The sequence below is a fragment of the Labrus mixtus genome, chromosome 9 (assembly GCF_963584025.1).
Source record: "Labrus mixtus chromosome 9, fLabMix1.1, whole genome shotgun sequence".
Classification (NCBI taxonomy): domain Eukaryota; kingdom Metazoa; phylum Chordata; class Actinopteri; order Labriformes; family Labridae; genus Labrus; species Labrus mixtus.
Window position 1 is genome coordinate 1,869,173 of NC_083620.1, and position 24,176 is coordinate 1,893,348.

The following is a 24,176-nucleotide window of genomic DNA, read 5'->3' on the forward strand; positions in this document are numbered from 1 at the left end:
CTGTAATTTAATTTTCTAAGATTTCCAACTCAAATGGAGGCTGTAATGGCTCAGATAGTGATTCAGACACAGCTAACAGTTTCTGGTAATCGATACATAAAAGTGTCTAAAGGCATTAATATGATCTCTTCAGCTGTTTTTAAATGTTCAATTTAACATAACATATATGCTTGCCTCTTCTCCATATGGTAGGCTAGCAAATCTGCCAGTGTGTAGAGCAGGTCCTGCAGAGGCTTTAAAATTCTGTCAGAACAGCGGGCTTCATGGAAATGGCACAGAGACAAAGCTAAGCGGTGCCGTCATTAAGAGCCATTGTGCGGATCTATTGATTTATCTCTATCAATGATGTGGGATCTCTCACATCTCACCGACTATTTCTCGCCTTCTCCCACACACTCAAAGGCTTTCAAGTGGGCTTAAATCCTTCTTGACTTCAAAAGCAACCTTCAGTTCCATCCTTTTTTTTATTTTTCTTTCTCCGTACACTTACCCAGTCTAATACCAAGATAAGAGACAGTGAAAATGTTTCATGTCATAACTGGCTATAAAATACTCTAGAAAGTAGAGACGGAGTCAGACAGTGGTACCAAGAGTGTGGAGTTGTTATTGTGTCTGAAAAAAAAGAAAGAAAAGAAATCCTCAGATCACATGTTTGACTCCATAACTGTCAACCGCTCTTGGAGATGTTAAAGTCGTAGTAGGGAATAAAGAAACTTTAAGAAAAACAACTAACAACTGGAAGTACGAAATGCTAAATAATGCTAATTTTTATGTCATTAGATTTTTCTGTGAGACATTACTTTTTTCCCAACCTCCATAAAATCTGAAGACTACATTTGTAATGACCAAAAAGCGAAAAGAACACAAGACCACCCCCCCCCCCCCCCCCTTCTCTCTCTTCACCTTATTGAGAAGCTTCACATTCAGAGACTGTTTCTTTGCAGAATTATCGTAGCAGTGATGGGTAGCTATGATGCTAAAAGGCCAGCGTTCATGTATCCAGCTTTATATAATGCTCTGTTGGAAGTTTTGAAGTAGGAAAAGTCAATAACTTGTTTTTTTTTCACTTACCAGGAGTTAGGGATACGCTTAAACTAGTTTCAGGGAAGTTTGTAGAATATTTTTTGGTAAAGTGAGCTATAGGATTACTAAGTATTCAATCGTATAAAGAACAAAGCCAGAAAGCATTAAAAGAAGTCAGGTTAATATGGCATAACTAGCAACAACTTTAGGTTTTGATTCACCACTTTTTCTTATGCTTCACATTTTGCATTATCTATGCAATTTCATCCTTAATGCATATTTTTGGTGTGCATGGTCAGTGGTGCCTCCCTGTGCTTCTCAGCAGGTGAAGCTGAGCCAGCTCCAATTGGGAGCCACGACCGGTCCGCAGCAATAGAAATCCTCATCAAAGGCTGGCATCATCCAAACACATCAAAGAGCAGACCTCTGTCTCCTGGCTGGGAAAACAAGGCAAAGGTTTTCTGTCTCTGTGTCTATGCATCTGTCTGCCTGTTCCATTCAAAAGTCAAAAAACAACCCTTTATTGAGCTTTTTTTACACACAAACAAACACAATTGTTTGGCATCGCTAGTGGTTTTCTCTTTTCATTCCTCCAGCCACCAAGTGGGATTCTGTGTCAGGTAGGGCTGTATGGTGCCTTGCAACTTTTACTCATACTTCCAAAAAAATGTGGTAGGATGAGTAGAACCTATGTGGTAAATTGTTTAAAATTTCAGACATTTCTGATCACATTATTTGCCCTGAATCAACGTTTAACAAATCTCTTCAGACACATTTTTCACCATGAACAAACAGCAGACTGAAATACGTCAGCTCAGAGCCTCTTGTGATTGGTTCCCTTGCTTCTCTGTGAAGCTGTATTACATAAGGTTTTTTGTAACATCCTCATTGCCGGATTCTGGAGACTTACAGCTTTTTGCTCAGACTAACAGAGCAGGGATTTGGGGGGCTGGGGGGTGGGGGGGGATTCCATACAGAATAAACAAACTCAAGTGGGACGAAGACATGGAGCTGCACATGAAGATGCAATGTGCAAAAAGAGGCTTGAACCTACACACCATAAGGTTTAAGTGCTCAAGAAGAGTAAAATGACATGCTTTAAAAAAAAAAGAAGAAACAAATGACATAAAAAAAGCCTCCCCCTTCTCCTGTGGGAGCTTTAAGGGGAAGAGGACAAGGGAACCATGACAGGAGCATGTAATAGGATTGTTGAATGGCTAATAAGAGATAATTACAGCAGGGGGAACATGGTTGCCTAACAGGGGACAATAGGGTTTCATGTGTTGCTTGTCTTTGCATGTTGCTCCTGACGGGGACAAATGGTGAGAAACAAATGTATCTAGGAAATTCAACAAAGATTCTGAAGAGTTCTAAACGATGTCTGAGTCTGACTTTCGCCTGTGTGGGCGTTGTTTGATGGGGTCAGCTTGTTTTGAAGAGTAAAATAAGTGGGATTCAAAGAGAAAAGAAGAAGAACACGGACAGTGCTTATACTGGTGTGTTGTACCAGTAATATTCCTCCCTCTTGCCTTTTTTCCCCTGCTACTTTAATCCTCTTTCTTGGGCAGGATGTTTGATTCTGACTACACAGTTGTTAATGGCCTATGTGCTTCCTTCCTCGTCACATGCATGAATTATTTAAAGGGGAAGGAAGGGTATTAGCTATAGCCGTGGAACAGAAAGAACAATAGCTAGTTATTTTGTTGGTGTGGTGCCATTCATCAGCTTTAGCAATTTAATTTTTGCGTTTTTAATTTTTTTTTAATTTGCCTTCATAATATCCTCATTGCCAAACGGGGCCCATCTAACTCGGTTAAAGCTTTAATGGATAACTCTTTGTTTTGTTGTGGAGTTGTGGGAGTAACTGTGTGCTTTTGGCTTACGGTTGTGATGACTGATCATTTCTCTCTCTCTTTCTGTCTCCCTCTTTCTCTCCCTCACACACACACACACACACACACACGCTCACCCACATGCACCTGCCTCGTACCTATTTCAATGCGCCATTCAATGGATGCATTATATTCATCATCGTACATTATTCAGATTTGAATCAGGGGCTGTCAGCTTGCTGACGATCCGGCCTCCAAAATTTAATAGCTCGGACGAGAATAGCCTTGACAGCATATTGCTGTGATTCAGTGATTCTCTGACACACTGGCCACAAAAATCTTCTGAATCAGGTTTCATGTTTTACTGACTGGTTGTGCTCTGTAGACGCGGAGATAAAGCGATTACCCTTGTGACTTTTTGCACTGTTTTCTCTGTCAGCTAGTTAAAAAGCTGTGGGGGCCTTATTCAGTCTGGCAGCTGTTTCGGGTGATTGTGTCTTCCTGTGTGTTTGTGCAAGGGTCTGTGTAATTGCAGTTTCTTTTCAGGGATGCTGTTTAAGTCTTGAAGACTCCAACCACTATCATGTTTATCCACCAGAAACCACTGCTTATTGTCCTTTATGGGCTTTGGACACTTCTACAGTTGAGTACAAGGAGGTTTTGGGTACCACAGAGACGTTTATCTAGATGTTCCATTGGTGCAGTTTTAATCGATTATATCCAACTGAGAAACAGAAGGGGGGGGGGGGGGGGGGGGGGGGGGGGGGACAAGGTTCTTGATGTTATCCTTCCTATTTGTTTCCCCACCATGCATGAAGCAGGTTTTTTGCCTCGAGCCTCGGAGCAAGACAAGATTGTGGTGAGCTGATAATTAGAGGTTGCTTAAGTTTTCCCTTTCATGATTCAATACACAGCTAATCCACCTTTCAGATGTGTAAGACATTGCTTCTTAGTTGAACAGCTAGCCAAAGGTTAAATTGCTATGTATAAAACTAATGAAACACAAACACTGAATCCTTTTTATGCACACGTCGTCTTTACAAGAAAAAATGTCCTCTTTCGGCCATATTATGTTTATTCCCATGAGAACACACAGAACAGCAATGAAAGATGATCTCTCTCTAAAGACAAACGCATCATTAAGTAAATGGAGTACAGAAGATGTGAGAATGTCACAGTGAAAAGAAAAAACACATCGATTGGACAAGCATCTGTAAAATAAAGTGGGAATGGGATATTTCAAAGTATTAGGTCATTCATTTTTTCAAACGAAAGATAATTGAATATTAATACATTATTTGATAATATATAGTATAAATCTCATAATTTGCATGCCTAAAAAATACCCTGTATTTCTTACTGTAATAAACCTACTCAGCAATGAGACGGGGGATGATTCATGCATGTAATTCAAAGTAAAGTTTTTTCTTAAATAAATGTAGGTTTTGTCAGTTCCTAGAAACGTTGTCCACTTCTAAAAGAGTGACAACAAAGGGCCAAAATGTGTTCCAAGGACAAGACCCCCGGGGCAAGAAGTGGAACCGGGCCAAAGTGCATGTTGATGTTTGTGTGTACTAAGAGAGATTTCAAAAATGATAAGGCGGGAAAGATCAACATGAAGTTCAGAGCAAATGATTACAAAGCAAACACACATTGCTGAGCGATAAGACAGAAAAATCCTGCGTTTATCATCCTGTAGATTCAAAATGCTAATGCGGCTGAAACATGTCAAGGTTGATCACCTTTTTTTGCAATTATTGAAAAACAAAACATAAACAGATATAAAATGATACATATTTCATTTGGCTTGTGGAGCATTTGAAATATTCATGTGCGTGGTATATAAAAAAAAATCGGGAACATCTTTTCAAAGAGCAGTTAAGCATAAATATTTCATATAAATATTTGAATCTACATTTTGAATGTCCCTTTTAACTAGGACTGACATGCATCAGTCAGTAGCAGTGGGCTATAGGGTGGGTGGTAAGGTCAGCGTGGAGACACCTCTCGGGAGATTGTGCTTTACAGACCAAGAACAGGGCTTGGAATTAATGTTTCAGCTGCTGAGATGGAAAAGGGAATTCACTCTTCAACTGACAAAGACATTACTGAGGCAGTTGCAAAACAACCCTTTGTGTAGTTCTAATTGTAAATTTCAACCTTGAAAAATGAGTATAAAATGAGGTACTAACTGGTTTCTTTTGGGCCACGGCTCCGAGTATTTTTGGGGAGACAACCAGACTCGAACGATGAAGGCATAAAAAAACGAGCATTTAGGAAGGCTTGAACAAATAAAAAACTCACTTTGATCCGTCGTCTTCAGTGCACATCACCTTGTACAGAGCAGTTTGAGCCCATGACTTTTGTCAATGCAAACTAAATGCAAACTGACATGGAATAATAACACTGAAAAGAGAAAAGTATAATAACGAGCCCCCACATTTAAAAAAAAAAAAAAAGAGAAGAAGATCAATAACAAGGTTCCATTACCACGCAGAGCTGCAGTCAGACACATAAAGCTGAATTTTGAGACTGTGGGTGAATCAACACAATCTAAAATGAGAGTATTAGAGTATCCAGAATAAGCCCGCGGTACTCTGTTTTATGGCTACCAGTTTCAACTCAAATTTACATTATACAACTCGAGCTGTTATAGCAGTAAGTGGTCATTGCGATTATAAAAAAGACAATCTGAACCACCGACCTTATATAGATATTGTTGTACGTGTGTGCCTGTATACGTGTTGTTACGTGTCTACAAAACCAATCTATGCTATAGATTGACACTCTAGGAGAGAGGAGTATTGCATGAGTCGGGGGTGCTGGAGTCCGATGTTTTTTGTCTCCAGGCGTTGCAATGGAACAAGCTGGCCATTGGGCTAAATGAAGCGTTATATAGTCCTGTCCTCTCCTGGGGTTTGAGCTGATGCAGCCGTCAGTCAGGTCAGTCAGGCAGTCCATCAACGAGGGGCGGCTCCTCTAAAGCAGCAGCTGAGCCGTTGGTTTCTCCTCTGTCACCCCCGAAATCTCTCTCCTCCCTGTCCTCGTCTGGACTCAGTGGGTCCAGTTGGGACAGGTGGTCTAGGGGATCAAAAGTATGCATTTTGGGCTCGGGGCTGAGGAGCGAGAGCTGCGGCAATAGCGGCCCCTCCCGGAGCTTGGCAGCTAGCTCCTTGGCGCTGCACGTCGGGGTGTTGGTCTCGTAGATGTCGTGGAAGTTGTTGTAGTCGACCTCGTAGAAGCCTTTCTCCAGGGAGAGGACCGGTGTGAAACGGTAGCCCCAAAGCACCTCAGTGTCCAGGTAGGAACTCCGCGCCTGACATGTCATCCCTGTCACAGGTATGGATGGACATACAATCCACATGCACACACACACAAACACACACACACACACACACACACACACACACACACACACACACACACAGATGAAGGAAAGTGTAAGGGAGAAAAAAAAAGAGACAGAATCAGTCAATTACTCATGGTTACGCAACTGCAACACAGAGAGGGCAAAAGGCCTGTGCTGTGTTTCCTGTAAACCTACATCATATTTGTGAAAGCTATAATTTCAGGAACACGTCTGATAGAAATAAACCCTGTTTTATAAGTATGAGTTGAATAAATGCATGTACCATGTTCACACAAAACTGAGTGTTTTCTTTATTTTTTAAATTTTTTTTAATTGGTGATAAGGTGAACAAAATGAAACAAGAATATATAGACATGACAACTAAAGCGAGAACAAATAAAGCCAAAAAATAAAAATAAATAAATAAATAAAACGGACAAAATAGATACAAAATAGCATAGTAATAGTGTTTTCTTTCTATTAGCAACCAGAAAAAAAGGCTTCCCAGTCAACTACACTTTGCTTTAGATATGGGAAGGCAGAAATGCTACAGCGTTGATAGTGGGAGAGACACATTTTGACACATTGCACAGGTCTAATTTTAGCAACGCTTTGAATGACAGCAGATATATCAAAGGTGTAACGAATAACATCAATGATAGCGCTGCTCCATTTAATGCCACGGGAAGCATTTTTAGTAACACAGCATGCGCAAAACTAAAAGCCTTGAAATGGGTTTGTCCCTACAGCCACACGGGTCACATGCTGCATTCAGGTGGTGTCGGACAAATCGGAAAAACGAGTTTCCGATTTGTAAAATCCACATGAACACCTGCTCAAGTCGGAACAACAACTCGGAAACTCGGAAAAAAATAAGGTGCCCGACTTCCCGACTCATCATCAAATGGGGGGCAAACTATGTTTTGTTAATGTTAACATACTTTTAATTAATTCAGGTATTGCATATCAACTTTTTGCTCAAATATAACTTTTAACAGTAACAGTTCACTGCTCTTCTTCTTTGTAGCGTCAACGCTTTTTTGTGCTGTTGTTACAACATTACGACTTGTTGTGAACACACTGAATGACTTCCCAACTCGGAAACTTTGACTGCCCGAGCAGCACATCAATGCAGCAATATTTACCTATGTATGCTGTATACCTAAGAAAAGCAAAGCAGACCAGCAGCAAGTTGACTGTCTATTTCCATAATTACCGCCAGTACTTTAGTTCTGAAAATGCAATTCCTACATGCAGACCAAAAGAGCCTTTATTTACATTTCACCCTGGCAGAGTCTCATAGTGAGAAATATGTTTAGACATTCAAAAAGGCAAGAGGAGAATATTTGACTTTAAAAAGACTAAAAAGGAATTCATACACCCCTTCCCCCTCCTTCCCTGCGCTTCTTATTTACTTTTCTAATTTTATTTATTTACTGTTTGTCGAACTGAATGTATTTTTGTATATTTTTATTTTTTATTATTATTATTGCTTTTTTTTTTTTTTTTTACACCTGTGTCTGTGTCTACTTGTATTGTCGTAACATTAGCATCTATGTCACGACAGTCGCTAATGGACAACTACCTTAGGGAGCTGGGAGGGTAAATAGGTGTTTATTATATTATTGTCTTGTTTTTCTGTTTAATTGGGGATTTTGTTTTACTCTATGCAGATGCTCTGATTTACTCCTATGTGACATCATGTTGTATTGTCTCCAAAAATTTGATAAAAAGATTTAAAAAAAAAATAAATAAAAGGAATTCATACATTCATACAGCAGGATGAGCCGAGACATAAAAATCAAAGAAATGAAGAAGAAAAAGCTAAAATTGAGTGATATGATCGAGCACACAAGGATGAAAAAATGACAACTTTAGTCAGTCATTAAAAGATGGAGAGAAGCACAGGCTCTGAAAGGATTCAGAACTGATTCTGAATTGTCCCTCTTCTTCTTTGACACAATTGTTCTACTTAAAAAAAAAAAAAATCAAATGTACTGTACGTGTGGCTGTAGAGTCACAGTCCATGGCAATCCCATTGGACATAACTAAATAACTAAAATACCTTCCAACTGTCCAATAACGCAATATTCATGTTGGCCTTACAACAAAGCATGTGTATTACAATACAATTCAAATGACTATTAAAGAAGCAAACTAAGCGTCTGCAGACTAAACTCGGTGTTTAACTGGCATAAATACTGTCGTCACATTACAGTAATTGCAAATATCTCATCCAGATCCAAACCTATATGACACCAGGTGTACATTTCTGTTGCTTTTTATGTCTTGCTGACTGCTTTCTGCTTTCAAAGGTCTATCACAAGTTCTCAAAGGTGTATCATGTTTGGCTACTTTAGACTCTTAAAATGGTCACAACTACTTTTATGATCACATTTCCAGTCCACAGGGGATCGGTCTTTGATACTCAAAAGGAGACTGGTTACATAATAATTTGTTTCTGAATGCATTACGTCACCAGTTAAAACAGGGGCTTTAAATAGCTGCAGATTCCAAAGTGATAAGGTATCTTATGTCACGGGGGAAGAAGAATTTTGCACCTTTTCAGTTCCTTCTAGAAATGAATGGCCTGATTTCCACATTTTACTTGTTTCTTGTTTCATTCTAGACAATATTTGACCTTTTCTGACCTCATAAGAAGGAATGTTGTATAGCATTTATATAGGTGCTGGCATATTGTTTGCAGTGTTGGTTTTAAAGTCTTATAGCTAATATTTTGCAGCGTAAAATAAGGGTGGGGAAAGGGAAAGCTTTCTGAGGTCTGGCTGCTATCGAGGGTTTCATGTAGGCCAGCTTCAACATTGTTAATCCTAAATAAAAGCTATGCAAATATATATATTTGAATTCAAATGCTCACTGTAAGTTACAACTTAATGCCATACTAATGCTGCTTAAGTTAAATATTGGTGGCTTCAAAATTGAAATTCCCCTCCTTTTAAAATTATAATAGCCTTTTTTGAAAAATAAATATCCTTAGGGCTGGCCACATATGATCTTAACTGTGTGGCTAGCTTGGCAGGAAAAGTCCCTGTTAAAGCCTTGGCAGGTGAAGTGTGTGTGTGTTATTGCCTATGCTCTGCTGAAGCATTAGACCCCGTGTCCACCTAGCGTTTTTTTTTCTCAGCGCCTTTTTTCAGTTTTTTTTTTTTTAAATGGGTAGAGAGCGTTCGCAGCAGAAAGCAACCGCCTGTCTTTTTTTTTTACAGCTCCGAACGCTCAAGTTGAAAATCTTTAAACTTTTCAGAAAGGCGCTGTTGACGTCAGGGGTGCTCTTTTTAAAAATTTAAGTTACTCCCTGTATTTTAGCCTCGTACTCACATCCTCTTTGCTCCGTGTCTGCCGGGGTTAAAAAACAATCTCAAATATAAAACATGCAGTAAAAAGTAACGGAGCAGTGTCGGTCATACAGAGGCCGTTGTCAACAAACTGTTGTCATGGAAACAGGACGGACTTGCAGCGCTTTTCTTCTCAGAGCACAATCGCTTCATGCAAACATTCCCGCACGTACAGCCAGCGCTTTTCTGCCCGGAAACGCTAGGTGGACATGTGGCCTTAGAGTCCCAGAAGTGTACAATTAAGCGTATTGTATTGCATCGTATTATATCATGACATCTCATATGGCATGGTATGGTTCTGTATCGTATTGTATCTTAGCGTATTGTAGGCTCTCCAAATATGAATACAGCTGGTAGTGTGTGGAACCGTTTTAAAAGATAATGCACCCACAGATATATTATTTTCTAATCATTGTCTCAATTCAAGATTCCAGCTTTTTATGACTGGAGATGCTGTGCAATCAGGATGACTGAGGCTCTTAACACACATTGCCACATGCTTTATTGTTGTGTTTAGGATTTTATTTCTTGAGGGATTTGCGAAAATGTAAACTGCCCATTTAAGAGACCGGATCAGTTCACAAATATGAGCAAATAAGAACAACTCCCATCTGCCACACGATTTGAATCACACACGCAGTTTCAGGAGGCGAGTCGTTAGGGATTCTACAGACGAGCAGACTGAAGATATACTTTCCATTTTTCAGTCTGAACAGTTGCAGATATTGTGTGGTAATTTCTCCCCTGTGCTGACAAGTTCTTGGCTCCGATCTTTTTCATGTTTTTACACACTTGTCTGGAAATGTCTGCTGCAGGATGTTGTGTGTGCAAGAGACACTCGACTGTAATGCTTTAAGACTTGGCAGTTAGAAGCAGAGGGTACAGGATTCAGCAGTGTTGTCTTGTTTTGATTGTTGGATTCAGTTTTCTGTAATCTTTTTCTGTAAGTGAGATTACCCACAAATTTTAAATGTACAAATCTTCAAAGCAGTACATAGGTACATCACACTGCTATGCAGAGCAGGTCCTACATTTTGTACAGTATTTAGTGTTGTAGTACTCAAAATCAGTCTTGATCTCAGAACGCCCCTTTCTAAAATACTGAATAACTTCAAGTCTTTTGTAGTTTCATTTTTTTCCCCCGGTTATGGCCGCAACCTTAAAGGAAAATATGTGATTTTTCACACTTAACTGTAATATAAATCAAGTATATCCTCTGAAAATAACTCTGTGAGTCATGACTGTCTACAATGGGTGTAACACCCGAGTCCCACTGTCTGTGATGCTTTCAGAGTTTTCAGAGTCCTATCTTCACTTTGTTTACATCTTTGGAATGGCCGGCTGACTCCTCCCCTAAAAGTAGTTTAATTGAGGGACTAGAGAAAAGAAGAATAACATACTGTACTCACTGATTAACTGTGTTTCTAGATCACGCTCATTTCAGGTAAATTTACATGCAGTGTGAAGATACGAGCATAATAAAGATCGCTAGCATTAGCATGCTAACACAACAATGCAGCGCCAGTTGTTTTGGTTTCATGCTGGTGCTCAAGGGTGACATCTGCTGGATCAAAAAATCACATATAAAGCCTTTAAGTGTTAGTGTCTAAGTGAGGGACAAGCCCCTGCACACAAGATGATGATTTTATGGTCTTGGTCTTGTCTCGGTCTCTCCCTGCCTCAGAGCACTCTGGTCTCGGTTAGTGTAGTCTTGACTACAACACTACCAGTATTCTATTAGATTTCTTTTCTTTTCTTTTTTAAGTAATTGTTTATTAGATAGAAGAGCTAAAGAGAGTCAGAAAATGTTGGGAGGAGAGAGTGAGGGATGAAATGTAGCAAAGGGCCACTGTGACATCTTAGATTAATATGCCTCTATACATGGTTCGTGCGACTTTAGCGCTATGGGCTATCCGACGCCTCACATTGTTTTCTTTTGAAAAATATGCTAATATACTACAACTAAACTCAAAGTCACATTTATCATTGTAATTTGCTGACATCCACAATATTCTTGTGTTCGGCTGCTGTTCCCTTTCAGACCAGCGGTGACAAAGACAAAAACTCAAAACAACAAGCAAACAAGAGCGTCTTGAAAGGGATGATAAGAAGTTGGCCCGCTTCTTGACATTACAAAAAACTGCAGCTGGGGATTTCCACTGCATTTTTAAAAAGCACACACACAGCTTAGCGTCACCTAAAAAGCAGAGCAGTAAGAACACTTTTCCACTCAAGTGCACTAAACAGGATAGTGCCTGCAAAAAAAACAAAAAAACAGCATGATCGTTTAAGGTTAAATATGCATGCATGATGAAGGAACAGAGGGGGAACAGTGTCACCATTCTGACCGACAGACATTTCTCACAACAGACAGTTTAACTTGTCAAACACAGGCATCTTAAAAATGCTAACTGTCCCTTTCCATTTTCAGTTACAAGGTCATGGCATTGTGCGTGCAAAGCTTACTGGAAAACAAAAATGGAAAGGCCATCAATAATGTTATTGGTTACACCTTTACTTAACAATTGTTGATATGTCAAAATGTCATGATGACATTGCAGGTTTAACTGCAGTCACATGCTGCTGCTGCTGTGTCTCATGTAACACTTCATAAGGGCTTATTACCTCCAACCCAGCATCCACCTGTAGACTCTAAATTTGCCCGGGGAAAGTTTTTTTCTTGCCCCTCCTAAGTCTCTGATGTATTTGTGCAGTAATTAACAACGTCAGAGCCTTTACGTCAAATGGAGCTTACTGTTTATAATCTCTATATTGAACTTTGTCACTCCCCCTTTTCCATCCCCTCAATCCAGCTGATGACCAGCTGATTGGGGGCATTTTCTCTTTAAGTACTCAACCGACCAGTCTCGGCCCACGACCTCTATCGACCAATCATCCTGCTGCTGTCAAAATCCGTTCTCCTCTCATTCGCTGTCACTTTGTTGTTTTAGTCTGATTACTGCGACCCTTCTCCACCCGAGTCATCTTCTCTATTCCAGCTTAACGTTATAGCGTTCATGACCAGCTCCTTCACCGTCCCCTCCTCTTCACATCCTGCATACTTCCATCAACACCACCATCAGTGTCTAGACTCCATCAGAGAGGGGGTATCCTATCCTGCTGTTGGCTTCACTTCCCCTTTCAATAACATGAAGACATCAGGATGGAGTTTAATCACCAGAGACGTTGCACATTTATCTTTTCCTAAATTGTTAAATAAATAATTGTTCGCTCTTAGTTAAGACTCTCCTGATAGAAATATATAATCACTGTTTTCTTTTTATATCAAGAATACTGTGTTCATACCAGGCAAGCTGACTGACAGAATGACTGTTCTAAGTTAGAACACTGTGTTTCCTCTGTTATTGAAAATGCCTTCACACAATTCACCTTAGCTTCCTGGACTGAATGGTCTGAAACTGTTAGTAATTTTAGTAGGTTATTGGATACGTGCTTTTACTAATACTTGTTTTTTTTTTGGTACATTGTTATGTCTGCTCAATGCTGCTCCATGTCTGTCCTGCATGATATACATTTTTTATATTAACCAAATGCTACTTTATGTGTATCCTGCATGGTTTATGTATTTTCTCCTGTGGCTGCTCACCTGTCTGCTTAATTAATGTCATGATATTAATATAATATGATTAATATGCAATGTCCCTGTAAAATAAAAAAAATAATAAAATAAACTAAAAAGGTTCCTCTGATCCATTCACAGCATTTTTTTGTCCGGGTACTTTGCCACACCATTTCCCCTTTCAACACCATTTCTTCCAGCCATTTGCATTACAACATATCCACAATCTTGTATGTTATTACTGATCAACTGTTACAGATTACAAATGGTTTAAAAAATAAACAGTGTAAAAGAAAACATTTATTTAGAGGCCGTAAAATGACCCGAATGAAAAGAGAAAGTGATGTGTTATTTGGTTTGACGAGGTCGTGTTCATGCGTTCTTCACATTAGTCATAGTTTGCACTTGCTTTACGGGATGGCTTTTGCTTTTTTTCCCTTAAGACTCTGTTTACATGGACTGTGCTGACTCAGCTATGTAGGCCGCACAGCAGCAACTCAAGGTTGACTCATTTATGTTTCTTAAACCAAGATGCTGATGATTTGTTACACACCAGGTTTTTATTTTTTATGAATGACTTTTCTGCAGGCTCAACTTGTTAATGGTAAAACCTTACTCAAGGACCCTCGTTGCCTTGAGGAGTCAGAATTTAAGAGCCTTTACCATTGTCTGTAGATAGCAAGCCCACAGTTTTACTCAGTGCATCAGATCATTTAATAGTCACAAAATGTTGTGTCCAAATGTTGACATTGAGTATGTGTGCAGGCTTGCTGTTTTTTTTAATTGGACTGCACACACAGGGTATGTGATGTATAACCGTCCCCCTTTAAAGATGTATACAACTCCTGTTTCTCACCACTGCTCCAACATTCTCTGACTTGAAATTGTATGAAATGTTATAATATGTGCATCAATAAACTATTAACATAACATACATTATAGCATTACAAATCATTATCAAACATTATTAACTATCATTTAATTGTTTGTTAACAGTAAATAACTATGAACTCATGGTTCATTTACTATCTATTTACTCTTATTTACCCTTTATAGGTGATGGTTATTATAAAGTGTTACCAAAACAAAACTGCAGACTGTCTTGTTTTCACAGCAACAGCATTGCTGCAAGAAGTTCTTGTTTCTGAGAAATTAAGTGTGTCTTAATGGAAATGTCCTTTAAATCTAAAGGAAACAGAGCAACCTTAAACCTGCTGTCCTTGGAGACACATCAGAAAAGAAAACAATGCGTGTGTTGGCAACACTGACGTGCATGACTGAGCCTTCGGCACTGCAGAACAAGTACCACAAACATTACAATAAACTGCACTGTAATCACTATTTGTTAAGAGCATCATGTAACAGCCTCACAAGAACTGACAAAAAATAATGATTTGATTTGGTGGATTAATGAAATGCTAAATACAGCGGAACAATCCATGATCCTCATTTATAGAGAGCAGTAAGAACAAAGAACTCAAACTGTTGGGCCAACCTTTTTTTTTTAACTTAACTGTTTGTTTTTTTGCACTACTTAATATCTTAATAAAGGCTTTAAATAAAGGTATGTGGATGTATTTGAGGAAATATGTGGTGAAATTAAACATGACTTTTTGTTGAAAATAAATCTACTTATTTGACACTACAGATATATTGACAGTATAGAAATCAAACTTATGATACATTTTAAACAATATAGATATCCACCTGCATTGCATATGTGATGACGATGTGTCCGATGACTTATGAATAGCCCAACTAGCAGGGATACTAGTGTGAAGGAGGGCAGAAGTGCCTGAGAAACAAATGTTAATGATTCTAGGAGACTGATTCATAATCATCCTTAACCATCCTGCTGACCGACAGTGGTGATATATTTAGAGGCAACAAATTAAAATATAGCCCCTTTACAACCAACACTTTTCTATGTGTCGGGTCTGGGGTCCAGCTACAGGACGGTCAGCTTGGCCTAGCAGTCATGGACTGTGACAGCACAGACCCCTGTAGGATGCCATGGTCTTTGCAATTGAAGCGAAAGGTGATTTAATGCCTGAGTCAAGCATCCAGCAGCGCCAGGAGGAAACGTGATGACGACTGGTGCTTTGGAGGGAAAGAAAATTTAAAATGAAATAGAGCAGAAATTTTTCCGATGCATCAAAAGCTTTGCCTGATCGCGTTAAGGAGCTAGAATAAAAAAAAAAGAAAAAAGGAAAATAGTGTGTACAAGATTCAACGCTCAATCAGTGTGTGCCATTAATGGATATTAATGGATGCAAAATAAAATAATTAGCAACACGTTTCCTTTATTGAATTTAAAATTTTAATACGAATTTAAACAAATAACACTTACAATGGTAAATGGACTTGAGCTTATATAGCGCTTTTCTAGTCTTCTGACTACTCAAAGCACTTTTACACTGCAGGTCACACCTACACGTTCACACACTGATGGTAGCGGTCGCTATGTAGTATCATCCATCAGAAGGAACTAATCCCATTCATACACCACCACAGAAGCAGCGGGAGCAATTCAAGGTTAAGTGTCCAAGGACACATCGGACATGTTGCCCAGCTGGGGATCGAACCCTCGACCTTCCGGATGAGAGACGACTCTATCACAACCGCCCTATCTACAATGCTGTATACAAAAAGAAATCCTTCTAGCTATACCTCACTAAACTGCTGGAATATCAAATGAATAGCTACAGTAGCTGTCAGCCATCTTTGGATAGCCTGAAACCTTCTTGTTTATCACAACCTAATTGTCATGTGGAAGATGCCTCGTTGTCCTATCGCAGCCTTGAATCCAGTTTCATGCTAAAAAAACAGAAGCTTTGTGGAACTTTACAGAAACACCTGGTCACATCTGCCTCTTAATAAAAGTAAGCACTTTCCAGGGCCGCTTGGCCTTTACCCAAAACACAGACCAGCAGTGTGGGTAGCTACACTTCATTCATTTTGAAATAAACAATATCAAAGACATAACCTTGAAGAAGTAGCAACAGAAGAAATGTGGGACAGAAAACGTTTGCAGGGCTGTACTGACATGATCTGCTTTCTATTGTCTCCCCCACTTTAACCCTGACATATACTCTTTGAGTCAAATTTGACCCGTTGTGACATTTGACAGTAAACCACCCTCAATGTCGTTGTTTTAGCCTAACGTTTGATGACTATTCCTAAAACGAAACCAAACACATACAAATGAAATGTTTGTACATTGACACTGTTCTGGGTCAAATTAGACCCTTATTAGATGAAGGAAAATGCATTGCAAAAACTCAGATATTAACAAATTTGTCTCATTTGTCTCATTTCTTATCAAAAGTATCTCATTACGCTTATGTTAAGCCACATTCAGCTGACAAGTCCAGAAAAACATCTGACTAAAACAAAAAGCAAAAAATAAGGCCTGCATTGCCAGTAAGAAGTACAAAAATAAATCTGTCACTGGGGCAAGAAACATTTTCATGTTGAGTGTCATTAAATTATATGTGCTATCTAAATATGATTTCACATCTCATTTAAAAACAGTTAAAAGGTCAAGTTTGTTTGCCCCAGTGGCAGATTATCTTTCCTTACTAACAATGCAAGTCTTATTTTTTTGCTTAGGTTTGAGATTTTTCAGGATGGTGGTTTGGGGTGATTTTGACATTGAAAATGTACAGAACATGTCTCTTTGTATTTTTTAAATGGGACAGTAGTGACAGAGTTTAAGGGGGGCCTTGAGGCTGTCATTAGCCACATGTGACCAGGTTTTCGCAGAGACAAGCACCTGAGTCACGGGGGGTTTCTCAAAACAGTGAAAAAGGCATAAGATAATAAAAGCACCTGGGCTTCTATTTTATTGACTGAGATTATGGCAGCAAGCCTTACTTTGCAAGAGTCCATTGATCTGATATTCTTACATGAGGAAGCAGATATAATAGTGATTAGTGTATGAAAGTGATTTGGAGGAGGAGGTGTCAGAGCAGGAAGATAACATGGAGAAAAAATCTGATTAAAGCCCCTCTGTCTGTTTTGCTTTGAGAATTTGTCATGTCTTGTTTGTTAAGTGTTAATTCATGTTGAATAAATAAATCATAGTTATGGATGTTAGTCATGAGGATTTACTGTAAGGGATAATGCACGATGAGATGTCCATTAGCAGGAATGAATGAAAGACGTAGAGTGTGCAATATATACATATATATATATATATGTTTATATAACAAACCCCAACTGTTCTACAATGTTCTCACCATTTTCAGTTTCAATAAAGAATTACGGCTGTTATGTTTTCATGTCCTGGGTAAAATTGGAAATTATATTGTGTGATAGGAGATGAAAACGAATGAGGTAAAACTTTAAATAAAGAAAAGAATGAATGGTAAATGGACTTGTACATCACTTTTCTAGTCTTCTGACTACTCAAAGCACTTTTACACCGCAGGTCACACCTACACATTCACACACTGATGGCTGTGGTTGCTGTGTAAAGTGTCCATCAGTATTAACTAATCCCATTCACTCACATTCATACACCACCTAGGGTTAAGTGTCTTCTTGCTCAAGGACACATCGGACATGTAGCTGCAGGAGCTGGGGATTGAACCCTCGACCTTCCAGTTGAGAGACGACCGACTCTACCAACTGAACCCCAGCCGCCCACACTCTTATGCTCCAACATTAAATAAGGATTAATCAGCCATGTATGAATGCCAGATAGGCTATTTATACATTCACTATAGATCTGTAGTTCAACATTTGGTATGGACAGTTGTTAGAAGGGAATTTCTGGCCCTGGTCACAATTGGCTTGGACCATGTGTCAACAATAAACTCCTCATTAAAACCTGTTCTAACTCAAAAAGAAAATGCATTAATATTATTTATGTATCACTTAGGGAGCCTATTGTGGAGTAATGTTAGTCTCTGTGTCTCTCCATCCATTACAGCATTATCTTTTGCAGGTATTCATTTCTGCCTCTTCCTCTTCAGCCTCGCCTCTCTTTCCATCCATTTAGACATCTTTCTATTCCTCCCACTCAGTCACTTCCTGCATTAAACATTTCATCAATGTCTGTCTCCATTAATCGGTCTACGACCTCCCACCCCTCTCATTATTTCATGCCTTGATCTTCCCCGTGCAGTCCATACCTGTTGCCTCCACCATGCCTTCAAGGATCACCACGATCTCGAACTCCTCCTTCTCTATTTGAGCCATTGTCATCTCCCAGAAGGGGCTCTTCTCATTGATCTCGTGCGAGATGATGAGCGGGGAGACCAGGAAGAGGCGGTCGTCTCCCGTGTCAAAGCCGATGTTTATGTCGGTCTGGTTGAGCGGGATGAACTCCCCCTCCTTGGTCTGCTGCGAGCGGATCAGCTTCGCCCTGATCGACGCCTCTACGATGTGAGAGTTCCTCAGGTCCCCGACTCGAAACATCAGGCACAGCTTGTTGTCTCGCACCGATATGACGGCCTTGTGCGAGAACATCAGGGTCTCGGCGCGGTTCTTTGGCTGGGAGATCTTGACGAACATGCAGCCCACCATCATGGCGTTCACGATGGAACCCAAAATGGCCTGCACCAAAAGCAGTATAATACCTTCAGGACACTTTTCTGTGATCACGCGATAGCCGTACCCGATGGTGGTCTCCGTTTCGATGGAGAAGAGGAAGGCCGACACAAAACTGTTCAGGTTCTCCACGCAGGGGGTCCAGCCCTCCTCGTCGGCGTGCCACAGATCCCCGCGGATGAGCGCGATCAGCCACCACAGGAAGCCAAAGAAGAGCCAGTTGACCACGTACACCAGGGTGAATATGAAGAGGCTGAGGCGCCACCGCAGGTCCACCAGCGTGGTGAACAGGTCGCTGAGGTAACGGTAGGTCTCCTGCACGTTTCCGTGGTGAACGTTGCACTTGCCGTCCTTCTGGACGTAGCGCTGACGTGGCTTCTTCGCCGGGTCAGAGATCAAGTGAGTTCGCTCTGTTGAGATCTGAGCCTCCCTTAAGTGTTTTGGAAGCTTCTTAACCTGTGTGGACGAGAAAGATAAAAAAAGAGAGAGAGAGGCAAAGTCAAGGGACGAAGAGAGGGATCAAAAACAGTCAGATTGTTTTTCCACATAGGTGTAATTTACAGTCAAATTTCTTTTCATATTTCTTCTTCTCCAAAGCTGCATTGGGTTTGCACCAGAGGATGTAGGTGTTAACCTTCTTAATGAGATTTTCTTTCAGGCCTTTGCAGAACCGACACTGCATGTGTGCAGCAGGCGAGGGGAAAGGAAATAAAATTAAGAGCTGTTATAAAGTCAGTAACTCTGTGCTTCTCTACTGTGACATTGTAAGGTGTCAGTGAATGCAACATTTATATAGAGGGAAGAAAGAGAGAGTAAGGACACAACAAGAACACAAGGGCGCCCAGGTCTTTGTCTGTGCTGGCGCGGCTCCAGCCAGGCGATCTGTCCCCACAGCTGTGCCTTGCCTCCCCCCCCTCCCCTGTCCCCTGTGTTCCCTCCCCTCACACCCTCTGGGACTTTGGCAGGCCTGGATAGGAACAGATCCTCCATCTTTTTTCCCAAAAGACCCTTATGGCATCCTTAAAAAGAGTGACATATGCCTGGGCACACGCACTGTATTATATTTAAAAAAAAACCTCTATCATGCACAAACAAGCAGGATTCTAATATTGTATGTTTTAAACATTTAGGTTTATGAAAAACAATGACTACTGCAAAGCCCGGAAATTTATTCCTGCAGGGGCTGCACAGAATTTTATTAAGTTACTTTCCTATGACACACGCTTTGATACAGCAGGAAAGGGACAAACACAGGAAGACAGAGTCGTCAGGCACCTCTCAAACAGACAAAGGACACACAGGCAGCACCCAGACACCTTCCAATCTCAGTGGATAATCGAAATGCATTGTGCAGAGGAAACAAAACACCTCTTGTGTCCTATGAATCTCGCTGCTAATCGGACACCTGTGATCCATCTCTCTCCAGAGTCGTCGCTCACATCAACTGGGGAAAGTAACGTCCTATCCTGGCTACATTGACTGCTCTTCTCCTCTATCAGAAAACGGATCACTCTCACGGTTCAGCCCAGAAAAAAGAAATAATCTTCGGCACTACAATATCCTTGCAGTGCCTTCAATCGTGCAGCCCGGATAATACAAATCTGTCAAACAGGTTTGTTTGGTTTCCTTGAGATGTCAGGTGCTGTATCATCCCTTTCCCTGTGTCCATGCCTAGTCAGTCAGGCCTGCATGTGCAGTATTGAGTTTTCAGATATTGATTTGAGTGATCCCTGTGTAAGGGACATTTCGACAAAGAGGAATTGAAAGACAATGCTTATTGACCGACATCACAATTAGTGGCATGATGACATTGCACTCACTAAATGTCAGCAGGCTCCCCTTATTACCAGTTGGGCTCAGGGATATTGGACAAAATATATAATCAGAACAAAGATAGGTCTGTGTTCCCTGAAGTGGATCTACCCTCTGACAAAATCATGAAATTTAGTATTTTTTGTATTACTACAACCACTACAAGCCTTTTCAAATGAAGACATCCCAAAGAGTCATTTCAGATGTGGTTAATTGAGTGATAGAAGAAGCTGTCAAAGCAGGGCCTCCCAATCTTTGGCCTTTTTTTTTTAGTCAATGTTGTCTGTGGGGATGATGGTCGATAAACAAATTCATTAGTTCTCACCATGTGGTGGTACAGGCGCTGGGTGTTTTCTCTCATTAAGCTTTTTTTTGGATGCGCTTGGGTAGACAGTATAAGCTGGGGAATCAGGACAGATCACCAGTGCAAGCCAAGCATCCTTTAGTGGGTTGGCTTTTTTCTTCTCTTTCTATCTCACCTGTAAACTGAACAATATGTCTACCTGAGCTGGACATGTATGTATAGTTGTACTCTTTGTGATCCATAATCTGTTTTTTATCTATTTTATCACATCACTCTCTAAAGCTCTTTTGTTTTACTTTGCTGATATAGCTCTTCCTATCTAATCTCCCCCCCCCCATACCTTCTAAAGCAGTTGTCTTCCTTTGATATCTCAGTCAACCTCAATGGCCACCCCATCCATCTCTTACAGTGTCTCTTTCAAGTCTCCCTCTTTCAGACAGCTGTGGTGAGGTTAAGTGGTAATCAGTAAAGCTTGGACCAGAAGTGGCTGTGTATACCTGTGCAGGTGTGACTCCTATCTCCATGTTGTGGTCCATGAGGACTCGAGAGTCTCCTGCCATCCTCAGCTGAAGCTCAACACCTGAAAGATATAAAAAAGAGAAATGTTGTGTGTTGAATTTCAGATTTTAAAACAAACATTTATTTTAAATCTTAATATTAGCAAATTCATGGATCACCAAAATTTAAATCTTAAACCAGAGAATTCGGATCAGAGGTACAAAGAGTCAGAGGCATGCACAGTACATTTCCTCTTGCAGTGCTTACATTATTTCTATACTAACAATGTGCTGTCGATGTATAGAGCAACCCCAGGAGGGACATTATTTTCTACCTGTCATTTAAACTACTTCAATGAATCAATATGTCAATAGGAGGAAGTTGGTATAATTAGAACCAACAGAAAACCAGAGAGCTGCTTGAACTGTCCCCATTAAAAGGTCAGATCTTAAAGTGAGATGTTGCAGTTCTATTGGCTGTAAAATGTATTTTTGGTATTAAGAGTCTACAGTATAGTTTTTACAGATACTGTACATGAAGATGGAAAAGGCTGGTACTGCTGCGGTGCCTACTTCGTTCATTTTAAAGAATAGCATTGTATCATGAGTTTAATTTATGTTGAAACAACTCTTATCCAAATGAGGTATTATTGTTGCTGTTATATGTTTGAGGATCAGCGAAGACAAAATTGAACTTTCAAAACAGGTGCTTTTTTTAAACCTACTAAAAGGAATTAGCATTTACACAGATTTTTCCATTATGTGAGTTAAAAAAAATCCCACAATGGAAAATATCTTCAGCTTTTTATTAAGTCATGTTGATTAAAATGTGTTGAAAAATGAATGGTAGTTAAGGCAAAATACTCTTACATTGATTAAGGTCGATGAAAGAAATATGATATGCCAAATATCGTCGATCTTACTTTTATGCTCTCACTCTCTGTGTTTACAGTTCACCCCCCTCGACAGTAATGGTGGTTTCACAATTTTACCATAAATTAGCTTGTTGGATCTAAATTCTACAATTCTACAATTCACATAGCAGACGCTTTTCTCCAAAGCGACGTACATCAGAGAGTAAGTACAACACAAGCAAGGATCTAGAAAAAAGGGAACAATGTCAGTAAGAGCAAACGATCAGCTTTGAGTCTGATTGGACACACAGGTGCTGACAGGAAGTGACCAGAGGCAAAGCACAACATTGAGGGCAGTTCTCGAGAGCTCTAATCAGTATAGAAACCATCTTATAAGTCGTCATTATCAAACAAAAACCATCGTCATTACCATCATCATCATCAATAATATGGAGACCATCATCATTAAGTTAGTAGGTGTTCATAAAGAGCTGGGTCTTTAGCTTTTTCTTAAAGGTGCAGAGGGACTCTGCAGATCCAATGGAGTTTGGAAGTTCATTCCACCACCGGGGGGCGACAGAGGAGAAGAGTCTAGTCAGAGACTTAGGACTCTGTTGTGAAGGTTGGAAATTATTTCTGAACATATCTAGGAAACATGTCCGCTATGCTAGAAACATGGTTCTATGACAGTGCTAGTTTGTTCAACCAACACTTTAGTCAAGACTGAGCCTTAAAACTAATGACATTACAATCAACCGATGCTTTTATGCTTAGTGCTAATAAGCAAATGTCTACTTGCACATGGTACAAAACAGTACAACACTGCCATGGATCACGTTGCCCTCAAACTCAATGAATGACTTGGAGCTTGCCTACAAACTAATGAAACTGAGTTAAGAAACTGACTCAGAAACTGAGTATGTTTGAAGATATTCAAACATACATGTTGGAATATCAGCTCATGATGAAAGTTGTTGATCTAAGAGGAGAAGAAAAATTATAATGCCTTTTCAAAAGCAGGACAAGCTGGATTTGTTGTCCCTTCTCTTAACTTTAAAGAGAGATAAAATATGAGAAAATTGTTACAGACATCCCCAACATACCAATTACATAAAGTACAAGTGAAATGTGTTGCAGTATTTCCACTTTTATTATAATAATAATGGATTAACTGTTAAACTCACATGGGACATGACGCAGCGTCCACTGTGTGCATGGCTCAGCTGCTGTGTTTTTTCCCAGCGTCATTTTTTCTAAGAACAAGCTCATTAATGCTAGCATGGCCACTTGCTTCCACTACACGTGCCCACATGAACACACACACACACACACACACACATCTACACACACCTCTCACTATTCAGATGCACCAATCTCACGCAGTTCCCCCCATGTTTCTGAACAGATGCAGGGATTGCTTTCTCAATCAGCTGCAGACCGACAAATAAATACTTTCTGTCAAAAAGGAAATCCGATATAATCGCATAGAAAAACAAGTGGATGTATTATCTTAGTGGCTGTTTTTAGCATCACTGGAGCAACTAGGTGATGTGCTTGACAGTGTGATGTGATTTTAAAGAGTTTTTCTCTCTGCTTGAGTTGTATGCCGAAACTGGTATTTTTAAACATCTGTTATCTCGGGTACAAAGTGACAGGAGGAGTAGAAAAGGAACACTTTCAATGTGTCCTGAATAATGAGGGATATATAAAAACAGCAGCTGCATACTGTGGGGGGTGTCAGTGTGTGTGTAAGGGTGGGACCTTTAGATAAAGTCCTAACTTTAGCAGCAATCTCACAACACCTCCGGAGCTCCACAAGAGGCAATTAAGTTACAGAGCCCTCGGGTGATGTTTGAAAATCAAGTACTTATAATTTGACCAAAGAACTGGGGATGAACAGGGTCATGTGACCAACCAAGCTGCTGCTTGTTCCTGACCTTAACTACATCTGACATTTCTTTGTCATCTGTCCTTGATGCTATACTCTATATTTGATCGCTGACTAAGTGAGGA

At 40.0% G+C, this 24,176-nt stretch overlaps 1 protein-coding gene across 1 annotated transcript in view; it reads right to left on the minus strand.

The window, feature by feature from the left end:
* Positions 1-1,698: 1,698 nt before the first annotated feature.
* Positions 1,699-24,176, minus strand: part of kcnj5 (potassium inwardly rectifying channel subfamily J member 5) — a 29,356-nt gene continuing 6,878 nt past the window's right edge. The window contains exons 2-5 of the mRNA XM_061045903.1: positions 21,310-21,392; positions 18,279-19,152; positions 2,008-6,185; positions 1,699-1,942 (exon numbers count right to left, since the gene is read on the minus strand). Of these exons, the coding sequence (XP_060901886.1) occupies positions 5,800-6,185; positions 18,279-19,152; positions 21,310-21,372 (1,323 nt within the window). The 5' untranslated portion in view covers positions 21,373-21,392 and the 3' untranslated portion in view covers positions 1,699-1,942; positions 2,008-5,799. The remainder of the gene's footprint in view (positions 1,943-2,007; positions 6,186-18,278; positions 19,153-21,309; positions 21,393-24,176) is intronic.